The following is a 20,106-nucleotide window of genomic DNA, read 5'->3' as shown; positions in this document are numbered from 1 at the left end:
CTGTGTTCCAGGGTTTGAGGCTAAGGCTGAGTCACAGGAAGTTCTGGGGCCCTGAGTCACCCCCAAACCCAGCTCAGCCCCTCCCTGCACTGGGGGGAGTGGGCAGTGGAGAGGTTTCCTACCAGCCAACCCCAGTGTCAGAGTTTCAGACTAGAGGTAAGAGCTAGTCACAGGTGGCTTCATGCCTGTAACCCCAGCTACTCAGGAGGCTGAGATCTGAGGATCACAGTTCAAAGCCAGCCCGGGCAGGAAAATCCTTGAGACTCTAATTCCAATGAACCAGCAAAAAGCTGGAAGTGGGGCTGTGGCTCAAGTGGTAGAGTGCCAGCCTTAAGCACAAAAGCTCAGGGATAAGCCAGGCACTGGTGGCTCACACCTGCCCTCCTAGCTACTCAGGAGGCTGAAATCTGGGGACTGAAGTTCGAAGCCAGCCTGGGCAGGAAAGTCCATGAGACTCTCATCTCCAATGAGTCATCAGAAAACTGGAAGTGGCGCTGGAGCTCAAAGAGGTAGAGTGCTCGCCTTGAGCAAAAAGAGCTCAAGGACAGCGCCCCAGGCCCTGAGTTCAAGTCCTAGTAACAGCTCAGAGAAGATGGAGACAATCAAAGAGACATGGAGGCTAAGAGGCAGAGACGAGGGGTGGGGGGAGAGAGAAAAAAAAGAGAGAGAGAGGAGGGAAAGAAGTGGAGACAGAGATGGAGACAAAACCACAGGCCTCAGGGCTGGGCACGAAGGAGGAGGAGGAGGAGGAGGAGGAGGAGGAGGAGGAGGAGGAGGAGGAGGAGGAGGAGGAGGAGGAGGAGGAGGAGGAGGAGGAGGAGGAGGAGGAGGTAGCGCCCACAGTGCCTGGGGCAGCACTTTCTCTGGGGTGACCCACGTGTGGTGTGGGCGCACCAGGGCGTGTCCCCATGTGGGGATGACGGGTCGGGGCACCCCCTCCCCACACGGGTTGTGTTTCTGTCACTGGGCGTGTCTGTGTGTGTGGTTTGGTGTCTCTGGGTGTTGCCAGGACTGCGTATCCCAGAGTGTGTCACGTCCTGTGGCTGGCATGTGCGGTGCTGTCTGCGTCTCTCGCGGTGTCTCACAGTGGACGCGTGGCTGCTTGAGGGGTCACGGCCACGAGTGGTCACCTGCGCAGATCTGCGTGTCACCTCGGGGCGCGGTCCCTTCTTTCCTGGATCACAGTCACCAAATGCAGGGCTTGAACTCGGGGCCCCGGCGCTGTCCCTGAGCTTTTTCACTGGAGGCTGCCCACGTGAGCCTTAGCCCCACTTCTGGCTTTTTACTGGTTCATCAGAGTCTCACAGACTTTCCTGCCCAGGCTGGCTTTGAACCTTGATCCTCAGATCTCAGCCTCCTGAGTAGGCGTGAGCCGCGAGGGCCGTCGGCTCAGGATGTGTTTGAATGAGGACACTCACACTGTGTGGGGACCACAGTCGCCCCCGTGGGGAGGGAGGGGTGCGGAGGCTGTGACCCTGGTGTGGTGTGTCACTGGTGTGTGTCTGATCGCGTGTGTGAGTCGCGGTGGCGTGGCTCCCCGTCAGCGCTGTGAGGGAAGAGGCGGTTGGTTGTGTGTGGCCGGGTCGGGGTGGGCGCGTGTGTCCTGCAGCCTGTAGACGTGTGTCTCACGTGTGCATGTCTGGGTGTGGCATGGGGGGGTGAGTCACCGTGGGCCCCCGCGTGTCCCCTCCGCTAGGACCCTACGACTGCCACCACGTGTGTGAGTGGCCAGCTCTTCCCTGCTCTGCCCCGGACACGCCCAGCGCTTCCTTGGCCTGGGGTGGGGAGGTTTGGGGGAGCCTCCCTTCCCTGCCCTCCCTCTGCCCTCCCCGCCCCTCCCCGCCCTCCCCGCGGGCCGCCACCCCTCCCCACGGAGGGCACCGGCCTGGGAGCGCTCGCCGGGCTGCCTGCTACCAAACTGGCAGCTATTTGCGTGCTCAGAGGTGGGGGGCCCTGGACAGGAAGCTGGCTGAGCCCCAAGACCTCGGGGGCCATGGGCGGGGAGCCGATGGCCGGCCTGGGGGCCCTGCGGCGTCGCAAGTGGCTTCTGGAGCAGGAGAAGCTGCTGGCGGGCTGGGCGCTGGCGCTGGCCGCGCTGGGAGTGGCGCTCATGGTGCTGCACGCAGAGATGCTGTGGTTCGGGGGCTGCCTGGTGAGTGGGGGGCAGGGGCTGGGGGGGTCGCACCCCGGGGCTCAGGGAGGAGGCTGGGGTGTGGACCCCTGAGTCTGAGGGAAGAGGCTGAGGTCTGAACCCTGGGTCTGAGGGAGGAGGCTGAGTTCTGAACCCCGGGGTCTGAGGGAGGAGGCTGTGCTTGGACCCCTGTGTCTGAGGGAGGAGGCTGTTGTCTGGATCCCTGGGTCTGAGGGAGGAGGCTGTGCTTGGACCCCTCGGTCTGACGGAGGAGGCTGTTGTCTGGACCCCTGGGTCTGAGGGAGGAGGCTGAGTTCTGAACCCCGGGGTCTGAGGGAGGAGGCTGTGCTTGGATCCCTGGGTCTGACGGAAGAGGCTGTTGTCTGGACCCCTGGGTCTGAGGGAGGAGGCTGTTGTCTGGACCCCTGTGTCTGAGGGAAGAGGCTGTGCTTGGACCCCTCGGTCTGACGGAAGAGGCCGTTGTCTGGACCCCTGTGTCTGAGGGAAGAGGCTGTGCTTGGACCTCTGTGTCTGAGGGAGGAGGCTGAGGTCTGAATCTCTGTGTCTGAGGGAAGAGGCTGTGCTTGGACCCCTGTGTCTGAGGGAGGAGGCTGTTGTCTGGATCCCTGGGTCTGAGGGAGAAGGGCTGGGGTCTGCACCCCTGGGTCTGAGGGAGGAGGCTGTGCTGTGCTTGGACCCCTGTGTCTGAGGGAGGAGGCTGGGCCTGGCCCTGGCATGGTAGTGGCGGCAGCAGGAGTTTGGGGCCGTGCTGCACCTGTGCGTCGGCTGGCTGCGCCGTGGCGGGTGTGGCAGAGCCGAGGGGGGAGAACCGTTGTATTCAAAGAGGGTGAGAGATGGGGGGGACCTGGTGCCCCTCACTTCCTCCCCGTGGAGCCTCAGTTTCCCCTGGAGTGCAGCTGTGGTGTCTGGGTCTCAGGGGCGAGGGGGGGTGGGGGGAGGCCCGGGCTCCGAGGTGGATGGCAGAGGCTGGAGGGGGGGGTGGGAGATGGCCGACTTGGAGGCCAGTGGGGTGGGTGGGGCAGGGACAGGTCCCCGCAGGCCTCTGGAACATTCCAGCCCCTGGTAAGGACAGTGAGGGAGGAGGGTGAAGGACTTGGGGTCCCCTGGGTGGTTTGAGGGGGAACAGGGGAGGGAGGGGCTTGTAGGCCTGGAGGGGGGATGGGCAAGGGCCCCCGCCGTGGGGCGCGGGGGTCAGCGCAGGGCAGCGGGCGGGCTGGCACGGGGGCGGGGCCGCGGGGCCGCGTGGCGCTGCCAACAGGAAGCGTGGCCGGGGCGGCCCGCCGCTCCCATGCCCGCCCCCCTCCGGCCCCCTCCCTCTGCCGGCTTGTGAAGGGGGGGAGCTATGGTCATTCTCTCGGAGCCTCAGTTTCCCCAGTGGTAAGACGGGGTTCTCAGTGCGGTGGCTCCTCCCTCTTCTAGAACAAAAGTTTCTGTGGTTAGTTTTTGTAGTCCCGGGGATTGAACCCAGGGCCTCCCTGCTTGAGGCCCCTCCTCCCTCCCCCTCCCCGGTCAGCTATGCCCACACCCCTCTCTATCTGAACAACCCCCTTCCAGGTGGAGGAGGGGGAGGGGGAGGGGAAGGGAAACCCTGGGGAGTGGAAGAGAGCGAAGTGAGGCTGGGGGAGGGGGAGGGGACAGACACCAGCACCATTGAGGAAATTCACCAGTGGAAGAAACACACACAGAGACAGAAAGGCCCACGTGAGAGCCTCCCAGCCGGGCTCCGGGGTTCACGCCTGTAATCCCGGCCCTGAGAAGCCAGGATTACAGTCACTGAACTCCAGGCCAGCCAAGGGCTGTGCAGAGAGCTCACAAGGCAGAGCCTGGACTCTACTGCCAGAGCCTGTGTGAGAGACAGACAGACAGACAGAGACAGAGACAGAGACAGAGAGGTCAGTTGGCAAGGGGCAAGGAGAGGGAAGGGAGGGGGGAGAGAAGGAGAGGAGGGGGCGAGAGGAGAGGAGGGAGAAGAGCAAGGGGGTGTCCCCTAGACGCGCATTGCATTATGGGTAGAAGGCCATGGAGGTGGGGTAGGAACTAGCGGGAATGGGGAGCCCTTGAAGGGTGCAGGGGTGGGGGAGGGCAGGGGACAAGGGTGCCATTGTTCGGGGAGGGGTGGGGGCAGCCCCCCAGGGCAGGAAATTGCCCTCGCCACCCCCCCTTTCCCCAACTCTGGGGCACAGCCCTGACTGGGGCGCAGCAGGGAAGCCGGCCTTTGGTCCCAGGAGAAGCAGGTGCATGGGGGGGGAGCAGACGCCGCCCCTCCTGTCTCTGACAACTTCCTCCCCCAAAACAGGGGCCCCCCCGCAGCCCATCTCAGGGGACTCAGCAGTCCCAGGGCCCTCAAAACCCTCCCTCCCAAATTCTACCTTCCTGCAAGGTAGTGCTACACAAAGAGAGGAAAAAGAAAACTTCTGGTAGTTTCTGGAGGCCCCATGCTTCCGGCCAGATCTGGGCTTCCAGCCCAGAGAGGGTGCAGGAGAAAACAAGGCGGGGGGGGGGGACGGGAAGTCCCCCCTTCTCAGAAATAGGCCTGAGATCTCGGGGATCCAGTCCTCAAGATAGAGATGGTGTCATTCATTTGTTCTTGGGGAGTTTGATGGAAGTTTCTAGACAGTTCTGGAATAGGGGCGGGGACGGGGGGTGATTTCGGGGGCAGAGAAACTGCTGGATGGTCAGGCAAGGGGGTGGGGTGCTTTTTAGAGGTCAGGTGACTTTTTCTAGCCATCCCGACACCCACCTAACTGAGGGTGGGGGAGGGGAGGAAGGAGGGATGTGAGTTTCAAGGGTCCCCCTGCAAGGAGCGGGTGGGTGGTGTGGGCCTGGGGCTGTCCAGTGGGGATGCAGAGATCAGGCAGCGTGGGGGGGGTGGCTTGAGGCTAGACGGGAGGTGGGACTGGCTGAGCGTGCTCTCCTCCACAGTGGGCTTTCTACCTGCTCCTGGTTAAGTGGCTCATCAGCCTGTCCACTGCGCTGCTACTCGGCCTCATCGTGGCCTTCCACGCCAGGGAGGTCCAGGTAGGAGCCACCCCACCCACAGCCCACGCCCCGCGTGACACCAGGAGGGGGCCCCACATCCCCCCCGCCCCGCCGGACACCCAGATACCCAGACAGGCAAACAGACACACAAACACACAGAGCCAGCCACCGTGGCTCATGCCTGTCATCCTAGCTACTCAGGAGGCTGAGATCTGAGGATGGCGGTTCAAAGCCAGCCCCGGCAGGAAAGTCCATGAAACTTTTATCTCTAATAAACCACCAGAAAACCGGAAGTGGCGCTGTGGCTCAAGCGGTAGAGCGCTAGCCTTGAGCTGAAGAGCTGAGGGACAGCGCCCAGACCCAAGTTCAAGCCCCACGACCAACCAAAAAAAGAAAGAAAACAAAAAACAGACAGGCACACAGACACTCAGACAGATGGACACACTGACAGACAGACAGGCAGACTGACAGACACACAGGTTGACAGACACCCAGTGGCACAGACTGACAGACACACAGGACACTCAGATACGTGGACACACCGATAGCCATACAGACTGACAGACACAGACAGAGATGCAGACACACAGACGCACACAGATTGAGAGAAACACAGAGGCCTAGACAGATAGACACACAGACAGACCGACAGATGGACAGACACACAAGACACTCCGACAGGTAGATACACCGACAGCCATACAGCCTGACAGACACAGACAGACCAACGCAGTGACACACAGAGACAGACAGACGGACAGGCAGACAGACACAGTTCCCCTCCCCAGGACAGCAGGGCTGGCTGGGCTTGGGCACATAGTAGTTGCTGCGTTCATGTTCACGTCTGTTTGTGCCAGGCACGTTCTGGGCTGGGCAGAAAGGCAGGGAGTGTGGGGCAGGGGGTGTGGGGCAGGGGGGTGTGGGGCAGGGGGGTGTGGGGCAGGGGGGTGTGGGGCAGGGGGTGTGGGGCAGGAAGACAGGGGGTGTGGGGCAGGGGGTGTGGGGCAGGAGGGCAGGGGGTGTGGGGCAGGGGGTGTGGGGCAGGGGGTGTGGGGCAGGAGGGCAGGGGGTGTGGGGCAGGGGGTGTGGGGCAGGGGGTGTGGGGCAGGGGGGTGTGGGGCAGGGGGGTGTGGGGCAGGGGGTGTGGGGCAGGAGGGCAGGGGGTGTGGGGCAGGGGGGTGTGGGGCAGGGGGTGTGGGGCAGGAGGGCAGGGGGTGTGGGGCAGGGGGTGTGGGGCAGGAGGGCAGGGGGTGTGGGGCAGGGGGTGTGGGGCAGGGGGTGTGGGGCAGGGGGGTGTGGGGCAGGGGGATGTGGGGCAGGGGGTGTGGGGCAGGAGGGCAGGGGGATGTGGGGCAGGGGGCGTGGGGCAGGAGGGCAGGGGGTGTGGGGCAGGGGGTGTGGGGCCAGGGGTGTGGGGCAGGGGGTGTGGGGCAGGAGGGCAGGGGGTGTGAGGCAGGAGGGCAGGGGGTGTGGGGCAGGGGGGTGTGGGGCAGGGGGTGTGGGGCAGGGGGTGTGGGGCAGGGGGTGTGGGGCAGGGGGGTGTGGGGCAGGGGGTGTGGGGCAGGAGGGCAGGGGGTGTGGGGCAGGGGGTGTGGGGCAGGGGGTGTGGGGCAGGGGGTGTGGGGCAGGGGGTGTGGGGCAGGGGGGTGTGGGGCAGGGGGATGTGGGGCAGGGGGTGTGGGGCAGGAGGGCAGGGGGATGTGGGGCAGGGGGCGTGGGGCAGGAGGGCAGGGGGTGTGGGGCAGGGGGTGTGGGGCAGGGGGTGTGGGGCAGGGGGGTGTGGGGCAGGGGGGTGTGGGGCAGGGGGATGTGGGGCAGGGGGTGTGGGGCAGGAGGGCAGGGGGATGTGGGGCAGGGGGCGTGGGGCAGGAGGGCAGGGGGTGTGGGGCAGGGGGTGTGGGGCCGGGGGTGTGGGGCAGGGGGTGTGGGGCAGGAGGGCAGGGGGTGTGAGGCAGGAGGGCAGGGGGTGTGGGGCAGGGGGGTGTGGGGCAGGGGGTGTGGGGTAGGGGGTGTGGGGCAGGAGGGCAGGGGGTGTGGGGCAGGGGGTGTGGGGCAGGGGGCGTGGGGCAGGAGGGCAGGGGGTGTGGGGCAGGGGGGTGTGGGGTAGGGGGTGTGGGGCAGGAGGGCAGGGGGTGTGGGGCAGGGGGTGTGGGGCAGGGGGTGTGGGGCAGGGGGTGTGGGGCAGGGGGGTGTGGGGCAGGGGGATGTGGGGCAGGGGGTGTGGGGCAGGAGGGCAGGGGGATGTGGGGCAGGGGGCGTGGGGCAGGAGGGCAGGGGGTGTGGGGCAGGGGGTGTGGGGCAGGGGGGTGTGGGGCAGGGGGGTGTGGGGCAGGGGGATGTGGGGCAGGGGGTGTGGGGCAGGAGGGCAGGGGGATGTGGGGCAGGGGGCGTGGGGCAGGAGGGCAGGGGGTGTGGGGCAGGGGGTGTGGGGCCGGGGGTGTGGGGCAGGGGGTGTGGGGCAGGAGGGCAGGGGGTGTGAGGCAGGAGGGCAGGGGGTGTGGGGCAGGGGGGTGTGGGGCAGGGGGTGTGGGGCAGGAGGGCAGGGGGTGTGAGGCAGGAGGGCAGGGGGTGTGGGGCAGGGGGGTGTGGGGCAGGGGGTGTGGGGTAGGGGGTGTGGGGCAGGAGGGCAGGGGGTGTGGGGCAGGGGGTGTGGGGCAGGGGGCGTGGGGCAGGAGGGCAGGGGGTGTGGGGCAGGGGGGTGTGGGGTAGGGGGTGTGGGGCAGGGGGTGTGGGGCAGGGGGGTGTGGGGTAGGGGGTGTGGGGCAGGAGGGCAGGGGGTGTGGGGCAGGGGGTGTGGGGCAGGGGGTGTGGGGCAGGGGGGTGTGGGGCAGGGGGTGTGGGGCAGGGGGGTGTGGGGCAGGGGGTGTGGGGCAGGGGGGTGTGGGGCAGGGGGTGTGGGGCAGGGGGTGTGGGGCAGGGGTGTGGGGAGGAGGCTGGCAGGCTGGGGGTGCCCCTGCTCCTTCCTCAGTCCCCCCCCCTGCATGCTATCTCTCCCTCTTGCAGGCTGGGTGGACGCCCCGTGTTATCTGGGGGTGCAGGCCGGGCACGCCCCTGACCCCCCCACCCTTTCCCCCCGTCTGCAGCTGTTCATGACGGACAACGGGCTGCGGGACTGGCGCGTGGCGCTGACCCGCCGCCAGGCGCTGCAGGTGGCGCTGGAGCTGGCGGTGTGCGGGCTGCACCCGGTGCCGGCGCGGGGCGCGGCGTGCGGGCCGGGGCTGGGCGCGCGGCCCGGCTTCCTGGGCCAGGCCGAGGCGCTGCTGTCGCTGGCCATGCTGCTGCGCCTCTACCTGGTGCCCCGCGCGCTGCTGCTGCGCAGCGGCGTCCTGCTCAACGCCTCCTACCGCAGCATCGGCGCGCTCAACCAGGTCCGCTTCCGACACTGGTTCGTGGCCAAGCTGTACATGAACACGCACCCCGGCCGCCTGCTGCTCGGCCTCACGCTCGGCCTGTGGCTCACCACCGCCTGGGTGCTGTCCGTGGCCGAGAGGTGAGGGCGCTGCCGGGGGAGGGAGCGGAGGCCGGGGCAGGGAGGCTTCCCGGTGGAGGCTCACATTTCCCATCCTCTCTCATCCGGCCCCCGGGGCTGGCAGGTTGGACGCCCGCCCTCATCCTGGGAGGAACCAGCCCGTCAGCTCCCGCCTTTAGTCTCTGCACCCCCAGGAAGCCCCACCCCGCCTGGGGGCCTCAGAGGCAGGATCGCAAGCATCTGCTCCTCCTGGAGTGGCCTCCCCAACCTTGACTTGAGGATTGGGGCTGGAGGGGGTCTCCCCTCCCCGGGCAGGGAGGGAGGGGGGGAAGAGGAGCTAGCCCAGGCACACTGAGGCCCTGGGTTCAAATCTCAGCACTGTCTGATTTGGATCCATGCTTGCTGGGGGTAGGGGGGGAGATGGGATGGACTTAGATTCCTGGGAGGGGGAGGGACAGAGACAGAGACAGACAGACAGACAGAGCTTCTGACTCTGTGCTCTGTGAGCCTCTGCCCAGGCTGGCCTCCAACTGTGATCCTCCAGATCTCAGCCTCCTCATAGCTTAGATTACAGCAGGAGCGTCCCTACCTCATTCCCTCCCCGCCCCCCCCAACCTAACTAGGAGCCTTTCTGGAAGTTCTCCTGTCTGCTCCAGGGAGATTTCCCCCCTCATAGGTGGTACCCTCTTTAGCCTCCCTCTGCCCCGCCCCAGGGTCTGTCCCACCAAACTCAACCACAGAACCAGACAGGCTTTGGAATCAGAGCCAGGTTCGAATCCCATGGGGACGTGGCTGGCTGGGCACCCCTCCGGGGCCACCCACGCTCAGACGGAGGAGGCAGCTGGGAGGGGAGAGGAGAAAGGAACAGGGTGACACCCAGGGTGGGGTCCCAGAACTCACCTCTCCCTGCCCGTAGGCAGGCTGTGAACGCCACCGGCCACCTCACGGACACGCTGTGGCTCATCCCCATCACGTTCCTGACCATCGGTTACGGTGATGTGGTGCCGGGCACCATGTGGGGCAAGATCGTCTGCCTCTGCACCGGCATCATGGTGAGTCCTGCTCCTCAGAGAGACCCCATCCACAGGGCAAGGTCTGAGCTCACCAGAACCTCACTTATTCCCTCCTCAGAACCCATCTACTCCAAGCCTCCACATTCCTTTTTTTTTCTTCTTCTTCTTTTTGTCAGTCACGTGGCTTGAACTCTGGGCCTGGGCGCTGTCCCTCAGCTCTTCAGCTCAAGGCTAGCGCTCTACCACTTGAGCCACAGCGCCACTTCTGGCTTTTTCTGCTTATGTGGTGCTGAGGAATCGAACCCAGGGCCTCATGCATGTGAGGCAAGCGCTCTACCACTAAGCCACCTTCCCAGCCCCACATCCCTATTTTTCCCCCTTTTTTCTGACTTGCATGGAATTGAACCTAGAGGCTCCCTCTTGCTGATCAACTATGCTATCATCTGAGCCACGCCTCCAGCCACTTTTGGGGTTGATTTTGAAGCCTGTGTTAACTTTGAACCGTGATTCTCAGTTCTCAGCCTCCTGAGTGGCCGGGATCACGGGCATGAAGCAAATGATTTCTGCGCTGCCTCTCTGACAGTCTCTGGTTCTGTCCACTGGGGGGAGCCGGTAGCTCCCCCCCACAGCCCCCCAGCCCCCCAATCCACCCTTCCTGCTCTGTTCCCACAGGGGGTGTGCTGCACCGCCCTGCTGGTAGCCGTGGTAGCCCGAAAGTTGGAGTTCAACAAGGCCGAGAAGCATGTGCACAACTTCATGATGGACATTCACTACACCAAAGAGGTGAGCGCCGCCCAGCCTCCTCTTCGGGCCTCAGCCTGTAGTCCCTGCTATTGGAGAGTGGAGGGGGAGGAAGGAGGCTCCTGAACCAAGGCAGACCCGATCTGAAAAAATAGGCTGGGGAAATGCGTGGCTCAAGTGGTAGTGCCGGGGAGGCCCTGAGTTCGAATCCCAGCTTTGTCTAATGATCATTATAGTAGTAGTAATAACAGTAACAGGAGCCAGGATCCCCGGGCTCCGCCTGCCCCTGCCCTCCCCCCGCAGTCCCCTCCCCCAGCCCATTCCCACCCCCGTGCCCCCTCCCCCAGATGAGGGAGTCGGCGGCCCGGCTGCTGCAGGAGGCGTGGATGTATTACAAACACACGCGCAGGAAGGACTCGCGTGCAGCCCGCAGGCACCAGCGCCGGCTGCTGGCCGCCATCCACACGTGAGGGCCCCAGGGTGCCGGGCGCGGGGTGGGGGACGCGTGGGGGATGCATGGGGACATGACCACAGCCCCCCCATCCCCAGGTTCCGCCAGGTACGGCTGAAACACCGCAAACTGCGGGAGCAAGTCAACTCCATGGTGGACATCTCCAAGGTACGGGAGCGCCCGCCGGCTGGCAGGGAACGCTAGGAAACGTGCCGCATGAGCCTTTAGAGCTGGGGGAGGAGGGAAGCATTGTGCTGGGCATCATGGTACACGCCTGTAATCCCAGCCACATGGGAGGCTGAGATCTGAGGATCCTGGTTTGAGGCCAGGCCAGTCCTGGAGCTTGAACGCAGGGCCTGTCCCTGAGCTTCTTTTGCTCAAGGAAACTCTACCACTTGAGCCACAGCGCCACTCCTGGCTTTTTCCGTGTATGTGGTACTGAGGAATCGAACCCAGGGCTTCCTGCATGCTAGGCAAGCACTCTACCACTGAGCCACCTTCCCAGCCCCTATGAGACTCTGATCTCCAGTGAACTAGCAAAAAAGCTAGAAGTGGAGCTGTGGCTCAAAGTGGTAGAGCAGCAGCCTTGAGTGGCAAAACTCAGGAACAACATCCAGACCTCGAGTTCAAGCCCCAAGACTGGCACCAAACAAAACAAGCCCCCAAAACAAACAAAAAAGATGGTAGAAAGAACTCCAAACTTTAGTAGCAAACTCCCCTGTTTTCTTGTTCGTTTCCATTTCCTGGAGTTCACTTTGATACATATTATTTTACGTGACCCACAGCAAGTTATCTTTATTGCTTACCTGCGGGCGGATCTAGAATTCCTTCAGACTCTTTTATTTATTTATTCTTTTGGTCCGAGACTGCAGGCGCTCATTGGCTGGCGCTCTACCAGCTGAGCCACGCCCCCAGCCCGAAGCAAATAAAACCCAACCGAAGGTACAAAGCAAACTCAAACCTCCATGGCAAAACCAATCCCGTTCAACCGAGCCAGGCTGGCACAAAGAAGACGGGTTCCTTGGTTGCCAAAAACTCCATCTCTGCAGCAGCTGTGAAGGCCGTGACCAGGGCCTGTCTGGGCCGAGCTGGGTCTTGGCCAGTGACGGAGATGTCACACCCTTGGCCTGCCTGGTCCAACCTTTCCTTTCCCCAATGGGACTTTGCTTTCTCTCATTCGTGCGTGACGATTCAAACAGCGGCCTTGGGTCCCAATGCCAGGATGACAGCCACAGGTCCCCACACTGATAGGAAAAACATCCGGCCAAGTGGCTGAGAATCAGGTGGCATGGTGGTATAGTAGCATATGCCTGTAATCCTGGCACTTGGGATTGATTACAGCAAAATCCCATCTCAAGAAAGGAATCAGAAGCCGGGTGGCTCACACCTGTCATCCTAGCTACTCAGGAGGCTGAGATCTGAGGATTGAGGTTCAAAGTCAGCCCGGGCAGGAAACTCTATGAGACTCTTATCTCCAATAAACCACCAGAAAACCGGAAGTGGCGCTGTGGCTCAAGTGGTAGAGCGCTAGCCTTGAGCTGAAGAGCTGAGGGACAGCGCCCAGGCCCAGAGTTCAAGCCCCACAACCGCAAAAAAAAAAAAAAAAAAAGGAACCAAGGAAGGTGACTGCTCCTGCCCCCCCACGGCCCCCCTGACGCCCCCCCAACCCGTGTCTCTGCCCAGATGCACATGATCCTGTGTGACCTCCAGCTGGGGCTCAGCAGCTCACAGCAGGCTCTGGAGAAGCGGATGGACGTGCTGGCCGGGAAGCTGGACGCCCTGACCGAGCTGCTCTCCACTGCCCTGAGAACCCAGCAGCCCCCAGAACCCAGCCAGGAGGCCCTATAGCTGGTGAGGAGGAGGCTGCCCGAGGAAATGGGGTCTCCCTTCCCCAAGGCCTGGGCCCTAAAGACAAAGGCCACCTCTTCTGACAGTTGTCAGTTGAGCCAGGAGAGAGGGGAGGATATACCACACCGGGGCTGCCAGGCTCCAGCCCTCAGCACTGTGTCCCTCTGGTCTGCTTCTCTCTCCACGCAGCCCAAGGCTGGGTGCTGATGTCCCCCTGTGCCTGGCACAGCCCCCCCCCCTCCCATGTTCCTAGTGCCCCTGCTCACTCTGGTACTGCCTCCTCCCCAGGGACCCCCATCTCTACGTGTCCAGGATCCGGGCTCCAGTTTCTGGGGGTGAAGAGCGCCCTTCCAGTACCTCCTGACCAGCCCCAGGGATGAGGTGCCCCTAGGTGCAAAGACCCTTGGGGGACCAGCTGCAAAGGAGGGGGGACCGGCCAAAGTGGGGGGCAATAGCCACAAGGTCACCACGACCGCCCCCCAACACCCTCTTCTCAAACCTCACTGTGCTGCTACTGATGACCCTGCCTCCAGGTAGAAGTGGAGGCGCTGGGGGGTCGGGGTGGACTCCCAGGAGTCCCGGTCACCCTGGATCGGCAAACTGGACAGAGCCTGGCCGGCGCCCCCTGGTGGTCATCCCGGAGGACGCCGCGCGTCCACAGCCGCTTTCTACTTTGTTAATAAACGTTCCACACGGCCCCGGTGCGCGCTTTCTTCTCTTTTTCATACCAGTCCTGGGGCTTGAACTCGGGACCTGGGCATTGTCCCTGAGTTCTTTTGCTCAACTCTGGCGCTCTGCCCCCTTGAGCCTCAGCTCCGCTTCTGGCTTTTTCCTTGGTTCATTAGAGGGAAGAGTCGCATGGGCTTTCTCGCCTAGCTGCCTTTGAACCACGATCCTCAGATCTCAGCCTCCTGAGTAGCTAGGATGACAGGCGTGAGCCACCATGGGCACCCGGCTCAAGAGACCTTCTGCCCTTTCCCCCCATTGTAGTCCCCAGCAACCCCATTTCCAGGCCTTGAATTCAGACCCAGTGGGGACAAAGCCTTGCTGTGTGACTGGAGCCAGTGGCCGTACCTCTTTGAAATGGCAGCACAAAGCATCTGCTGGCCTTGGAGAGGAAAAGAATGGGGTCACAGATGCCAGGCTCTGCGCTTCCTGCCTGTAGTCCCCCCCCACACACACACAGAAACTGAGGTTTGAAGAGCAGTAAGGCCTGACCCAAGCCCCCCCCATCCCTGCCCTGCCCAAGGTGAGTCACAGACCAGTGGCCTTGGGCCTCGAACCCCCTGCCTGCCTTCCCACAGGGGCTGTGTTCCTGGAGGGGCTGAGTCACCTGCCCCTGCCCGGCTATCTTAGGATTTGACTCAAAGGCCTCAGCCAACCTCAGCTCCAAGAGCTAAATCCAGCCTTGGCCAGCCTCTGCCACCACAGCCCTTCCTCTGGACAGTAAGTAGCCCAGGAAAGAATCACTCCCCTGCCCACCCCATCCCCCCCCACACACCCCCCACAGAGGCCACAGCCCCTGCTTGAACTCCCAGAAAGTAGAGATGGGGAGATCGGGGGTTGAAGTCAACTCAGACAAAGTTACTCGAGACCCTATCTCAAAAACAAACACAAGTCAGACACTGGTGGCTCCCGCCTGTAATCTTAGCTACTCAGGAAGCTGAGATCTGAGAATTGTGGTTCGAGAAGCCAGCCTGGGCAGGAAAGTCTATGAGACTCATCTCTAATGAACCACCAGAAAACTGGAAGTGGCATTGTGGCTCCAAGTGGTACAGTGCTAAAAAGAGCTCAGAGACAGTGCCCAGGGCCTCAAGTTCAAGCCCCACAGCTGGAAACAAGAATAAAATAAAAGGTCTGGGGACCTGGCCAGTAGTTCAAGTGGCAGGGTGTTTGGCTGGCCCGTGCACCTTCACCTGTCCCCGCCACCAATCAAGTTTCTTGGGTCAGGAATGATGCTCCATCTTCATATAAATGATCTCACAAAAGGAGGGGGAAAAATGGGCACTGAGGATCCTATTTTACAGCTGAGGAAACTGAGTGCCGGGAATGGGAGTAAGGCCCCCCACCCAAAGCCGTACCAAAGAGGTAGAAGAAAACTGAGCAGAGTAGTTCATGCCTGTAATCCCAGCACTCAGGAAGCTGAGGTAGGAACAAGGTAAAGTCAAGGTCAGCCTGGGCTACATAAGAAGACAAGGAAGTCCCTCCGCCCAGCTAACTACCGCATTGTCATTTTTGGTCACTATGGCTTCGTTTTGGTTGGATGGCTTGACAGAGTCTCCCTACGTAGCCTCACCTAGCCTTGGATTCCGGTCCTCCTGTCTCAGCCTCCGGGGTGTTAGGATTTATAGAAGTGCTCAAGGCCAAAGGCCCGGCAGACATCAGGCGTCCGTGAATGTCACTACATGGACATGTTGACTATCTGGGGTGGCCCCACATTCCAGAACCTTCTCTGCTGGTTTCAGCTGGTCAGGATGAGTTAGAGGAGGCACAGTGTTCTGGAATATTCTGGGCTTGCTGGAGGCCCGGTGCCAGGCACCGGCTGCAGATAGATGAGTCACGGCTGTCAGTTCCTTCTCCTATTTCTGGGTCTCCCTCACGCCCACGACAGGCGTGGGAGGCCTGGGGGGCTCACACAGGGTGGATTCGGCCCTCCAGGGCGGCAGGGCGGGGCCTGGCCTCTGTTTCTCCTTGTTCCCTTCCAAGGACCTCAGGCGGGGGGCCCCTTCCCACCCCAGACCCCTGTGCCAGGGACCAGCAACTCGCTACAAGGCTTAGCTGGCTCTGTGGATTCGTGTGTGTGTGTGTGTGTGTGTGTGTGTGTGTGTGTGTGTGTGTGTGTGCGCGCGCGCGTGCGCACATGTATTTATCTTTTTAGTTTGTTTGACCTTGGAGATTTCCCTGCCTTCTGCCTCCTGAGTCCTGGGACTACAGGCATGAGCTACCATTCTCTCTCTCTCTCTCTCTCTCTCTCTCTCTCTCTCTCTCTCTCTCTCTCTCTCCCTCTGTCGGTCGTGGGGCTTGAACTCTGGGCCTGGGTGCTGTCCCTCAGCTCTTCAGCTCCAGGCAAGCGCTCTACCACTTGAGCCACAGCACCACTCCCAGTTTTCTGGTGGTTTACTGGAGATAAGAGTCTCACAGACTTTCCTGCCCAGGCTGGCTTTGAACCGTGATCCTCAGATCTCAGCCTCCTGAGTAGCTAGGATGACAGGCGTGAGCCACTGGCACCTGGCTTTTTCCTTTTTTTTTTTTTTTTTAACTCAAGTGTTCTACAAATGAGCCAGGGCTCCATTTTGGGCTTTTCTGCTGGTGCATTGGAGATGAGAGTCTCCTGGCCTTCCCTTCCCTGGGCTGACTTTGAATCATGATTCTCAGATCTGAGCCTCCTGCGTAGCTGGGATCATCCCGGGCTGTGAGGGTCCCCTCCCCTCCCCGCCTTGCTTGTCTCCCAGGGGACCTGCTGTGGTTCTGCAATTGCACACCTGTGGGCACAGCCCAGCCCGGCTGATTAGCATAGGCCCCGCCCACTCACGCCAGCACTTATTTTCTTGTGGCAGTAACACTCCTGCCCATGTTTAGCAGCCTTCAGCCTCGTGTTATTAACTCCAGCCGCAGAGATGAGAGCCTCCCCCCCCCTCCTCCTCCTTTCTCGGCCCCTCCCCACCGGTCTATCAGCTTTCCATCTTCCCAGGCCCATGGGGTCCCAGCAGGCCCAGCTGCAGCCTGTGCCCCCTCCTGCCAGGCAGGTTCACGTTCACCACTTTTGTGTGCAAGGCCTGCTTCCAAAACATTAACATCGGTCTGGGAAGGTGGCTCAGTGGTAGAGTGCTTGCCTAGCATGCATCAAGCCCTGGGTTCAATTCCCCAGTACCACATACACAGAAAAAGCCAGAAGTGGTGCTGTGCTCAAGTGGTAGAGCGCTAGCCTTAAGCAAAAAGAAGCTCAGGGAGAGTGCCCAGACCCTGAGTTCAAGTCCCAGGACTGGCAAAAAACAACAACAACAACGTTAACATCTTTTTTTGCCTTTTTGCAAGTGTGGTGTGCGATTCTGGGTTTGAACGCAGGGCCTTGCATTTACTAGGCAGGTGCTCTAGCCCTTGAGCCACATCCTTGGTCCTTTTTTTTTTTTTGGCTTCACTTTTTAGAAGTGTACTCTTTTGATTTGCCCTGGCTGGCTGGCTGGGTAGCTGGGATTACAGGTGTGCACCACTGGGCCTAGCTGAATACATTTTCTTTCTCTCTTTCATGTGTGTGTGTGTGTGTGTGTGTGTGTGTGTGTACCAGTACTAGGGCTTTGTAGCCCAGGATAGCCTGAACTTGGCCTCCTCCTGCCTCTACCTCCTGAGTGCTGGGATTATAGGCACATGCTACCATGCCTGGCTATTTCCTTGTGTGGGTTTGTTGTTGTTTTTTTTTTTTTAGGAAAATAAATATATTACTTATCTCTGCTGTATAATGTGGTGTTTGAACTGGCCCTGGAAAGTTAGTACATGGATCTCAGCCGGCATCTTAAATTCTCTAGAAAAATAACTCGTGTGTGTGATGGAAGCATTTGGGAGGCTGAGGTAGGAGGATGGGGAGTTGGAGGCCAGCCTGGCTACACAATCTGTGTGTGTGTGTGTGTGTGTGTGTGTGAGAGAGAGAGAGAGAGAGAGAGAGACAGAGACAGAGACAGAGACAGAGACAGAGACAGAGAAAGAGAGACAGAGACAGAGACAGAGAAAGAGAGAGAGAGTGAGGGAATATATTTTGGAGGACAGGGTCTCCCTATGTTTTCCAGTCTGGCCTCAAACTCGTGAGCCCAGCCTCCTCAGTGACTGGGACTACAGGTGAGCCCCACCGGACCCAGGGCAGCCGGAAGGGCTGGAGCAGGACAGTGGGAGGACAGGGACAAGATTCTTTAGGGACAAACATGGAGACAGGTGGGGTGGCAGTGGCTCACACCTGTAATCATAGCTACCCAGGAGGCTGAGATCTAAGGATCAAGGTTCAAAGCCAGCCCGGGCAGGAAAGTCCGTGAGACTCTTATCTCCAATTAACCACCAGAAAACCGGAAGAGGCGCTGTGGCTCAAGTGGTAGAGCGCTCACCTTGAGCTGAAGAGCTGAGGGACAGCACCCAGGCCCAGAGTTCAAGCTGCATGACCACCACCACCAACAACAACAACAAAACACAAAAACTTACAGATTTATAGGCCAGGGAAAGAGGTGAAATTTCAACTTTGAGTCACCAGGGCTGTGAGGACCGATGTGAGCTCATGTTTACATTGTAAAGATTTCCCTCCGGAACAATCAGAAGTTTATACTGTTTGCCCGCAGGGGTGAAAGTTATAAATTAATATGAGTCAGGGCTGGAAGATTCAAGAATGTGTAACATTTAAGTCAGGCACGGGTGTGGTGGCTCACGCCTCTAATCCCAGCTATGCAGGAGGCTGAGATTGGAGGACTGAAACCAGCTGAGGCAGGAAAGTCCAGAGACTCTTAGCTCCAATTGAACAGCAAAAAGCCGGAAGTACAGCTGTGCCTCAGCTGGTCGAGCACCAGCCTTGAGCACAAAAGCTAAGGGATAGTGCCCAGGCCCTGAGTTCAAACTCCAGGATTCGAGAGCATGTGCACACACACACACACACACACACGAAAACCAAGATAAAAGGTGTCAAAGAAGGTGGCCAGAGAGGAGACATTTGAGCAGAAGCCTGAGAGATGGTGAAAAAGGGCGCCCCTGACAGACCTGGGGTAGGTGCAGGCCTGCACATCCGCCCACACCCTAACCGGTGCCAGCGCCTGCGTCTGCGCCTGCGCCCAGCCTGCACCTGCGTCCTCCAGAGTTAAACAAACAACAAGCTGAGTTTCATTTTCTCCCACTGCCTGTTGCAACTGCTTCTATCACCGGATTTGAGGTGGGGGTTCCCCACACCCTGAACAACAGTCACCTCTGCAGCCCACACCATCTGCCAGGCCTCTCGTTCCACTCCGTCTTCGCCCTGGCTACCTGGAGAAAGCACAGGGCCCACAGATGGAGGGAACCTCTGCCCAGAACCTTCTCTGCATCCCCACTTCAGTTGCCAGCCCCCGGCCCGGGCAGGTCCAGCAGTGCTGACTGAGCCAGGGGAACGTTCTTCCCACCACACACCCTGCACCGCTACCTCCTGTCTATGTGCCAGTGGCGTGAGAACATCGAAATCTATTCTGACTAAAGCCAGGTGCTGGTGGCTCACGCCTGTCATCCTTGCTGCTCAGGAGGCTGAGAGCTGAGGATCACAGTTCGAGGCCAGACCAAGCAGGAAAGTCCATGAGAGACTCTGATCTCCAATGAACTAGCAAAAATCGGGTAGGGAGGGGAGCTGTGGCTCAAGTGGTAGAGTGAAAAAGATCAGAAACAGTGTTCAGACCCTGAGTTCAAGCCCAGGATGGCATACACACATATACCAAAAAAAAAAAAATTCTTGTAGCAATTTAATTAATTAATTAACTTATTTTTCTGGTTTTGGGGCTTGCACTCAGAGCCTGGGGGCTATTCCTGAGCTCTTTTGCTCAAGCTACCACTCTACCACTGTGAGCCACAGCTTCACTTACAGTTTTTGAGTAATTAATTGGAGGTAAGAGTCTCACAGAGACTATTCCACCCAGGCTGGGTTTTGTTTGTTTGTCGGTCATGGGGCCTGAACTCTGGGCCTGGGCGCTGTCCCTCAGCCCTTCAGCTCAAGGCAAGCGTTCTACCACTTGAGCCTCAGTGCCACTTCCAGTTTTCTGGTGGTTCATTGGAGATAAGAGTCTCACAGAGACTTTTCTGCTGGGGCTGGCTTTGAACCATGATCCTCAGATCTCAGCCTCTTGAGTAGCTACAATGACAGGCATGAGCCACCAGCGCCCAGCCCTCTTAGCAACTGTAAGATATGCTACAATTTATGAAAAGTAGTCATGATGTTATACGCTGGGCCTCTTGAATGTACAGCTATACATTTGCATCAGGCGGCCAACACCTCTCCCATTCATTCATATGAATGAATGAGGAAAAACAGAGAAGTTAAGAAAGAGATGAATGGACCATGTGGCAATCATTCATAAAATTCTCCTTGTACATGGCCCCTTGGTTGGGTAACTCTGCCTTAGAGCAGACACTGAGTGGCTAATTTCTGCAATGACTCTGCCCTGGGCACACCACCTGATGCGCAAGTATTCTGATGGCAACAGATGTTTATAGGAACAGCTGGAAATGTCTGTCCACCAGGAGATGGGCGAGCCCTCACCACCGCCTGGCATGTGGCTAATGTAAGCTGCTCTCTAAGTGTTTGACCTCCTGACTCACCACTAGGCAAGCTGCCTAGTACTGAGGGGAAGTGTGAACTCGCCCAGGAGTGACACAGGGTGGGGCTGGGCTGAGGGGGGCGGCGGGGCCTATGCTTGCAGACATAGTTCTGCATCTGATAAATGAGGAATGGCGGCGAGGTTAT

At 60.3% G+C, this 20,106-nt stretch overlaps 1 protein-coding gene across 1 annotated transcript; it reads left to right on the top strand.

Moving 5' to 3' along the window:
- Positions 1–1,710: 1,710 nt before the first annotated feature.
- LOC138811363 (intermediate conductance calcium-activated potassium channel protein 4) lies at positions 1,711–13,350 on the top strand. The gene is made up of 9 exons (XM_069999114.1): positions 1,711–2,152; positions 5,075–5,170; positions 8,215–8,621; positions 9,517–9,652; positions 10,286–10,396; positions 10,702–10,820; positions 10,904–10,973; positions 12,489–12,656; positions 12,942–13,350. The coding sequence occupies exons 1-8, from the start codon at positions 1,994–1,996 to the stop codon at positions 12,651–12,653; spliced, it is 1,263 nt and encodes a 420-aa protein (XP_069855215.1). The 5' UTR covers positions 1,711–1,993; the 3' UTR covers positions 12,654–12,656; positions 12,942–13,350.
- The last annotated feature ends 6,756 nt before the right edge of the window (positions 13,351–20,106 follow it).

This window comes from Dipodomys merriami, unplaced genomic scaffold, assembly GCF_024711535.1.
Source record: "Dipodomys merriami isolate MVZ:Mamm:240054 unplaced genomic scaffold, mDipMer1.0.p SCAF_52, whole genome shotgun sequence".
In the NCBI taxonomy this organism is placed as follows: Eukaryota; Metazoa; Chordata; class Mammalia; order Rodentia; family Heteromyidae; genus Dipodomys; species Dipodomys merriami.
This window is presented reverse-complemented; position numbering and strand designations above follow the sequence as displayed.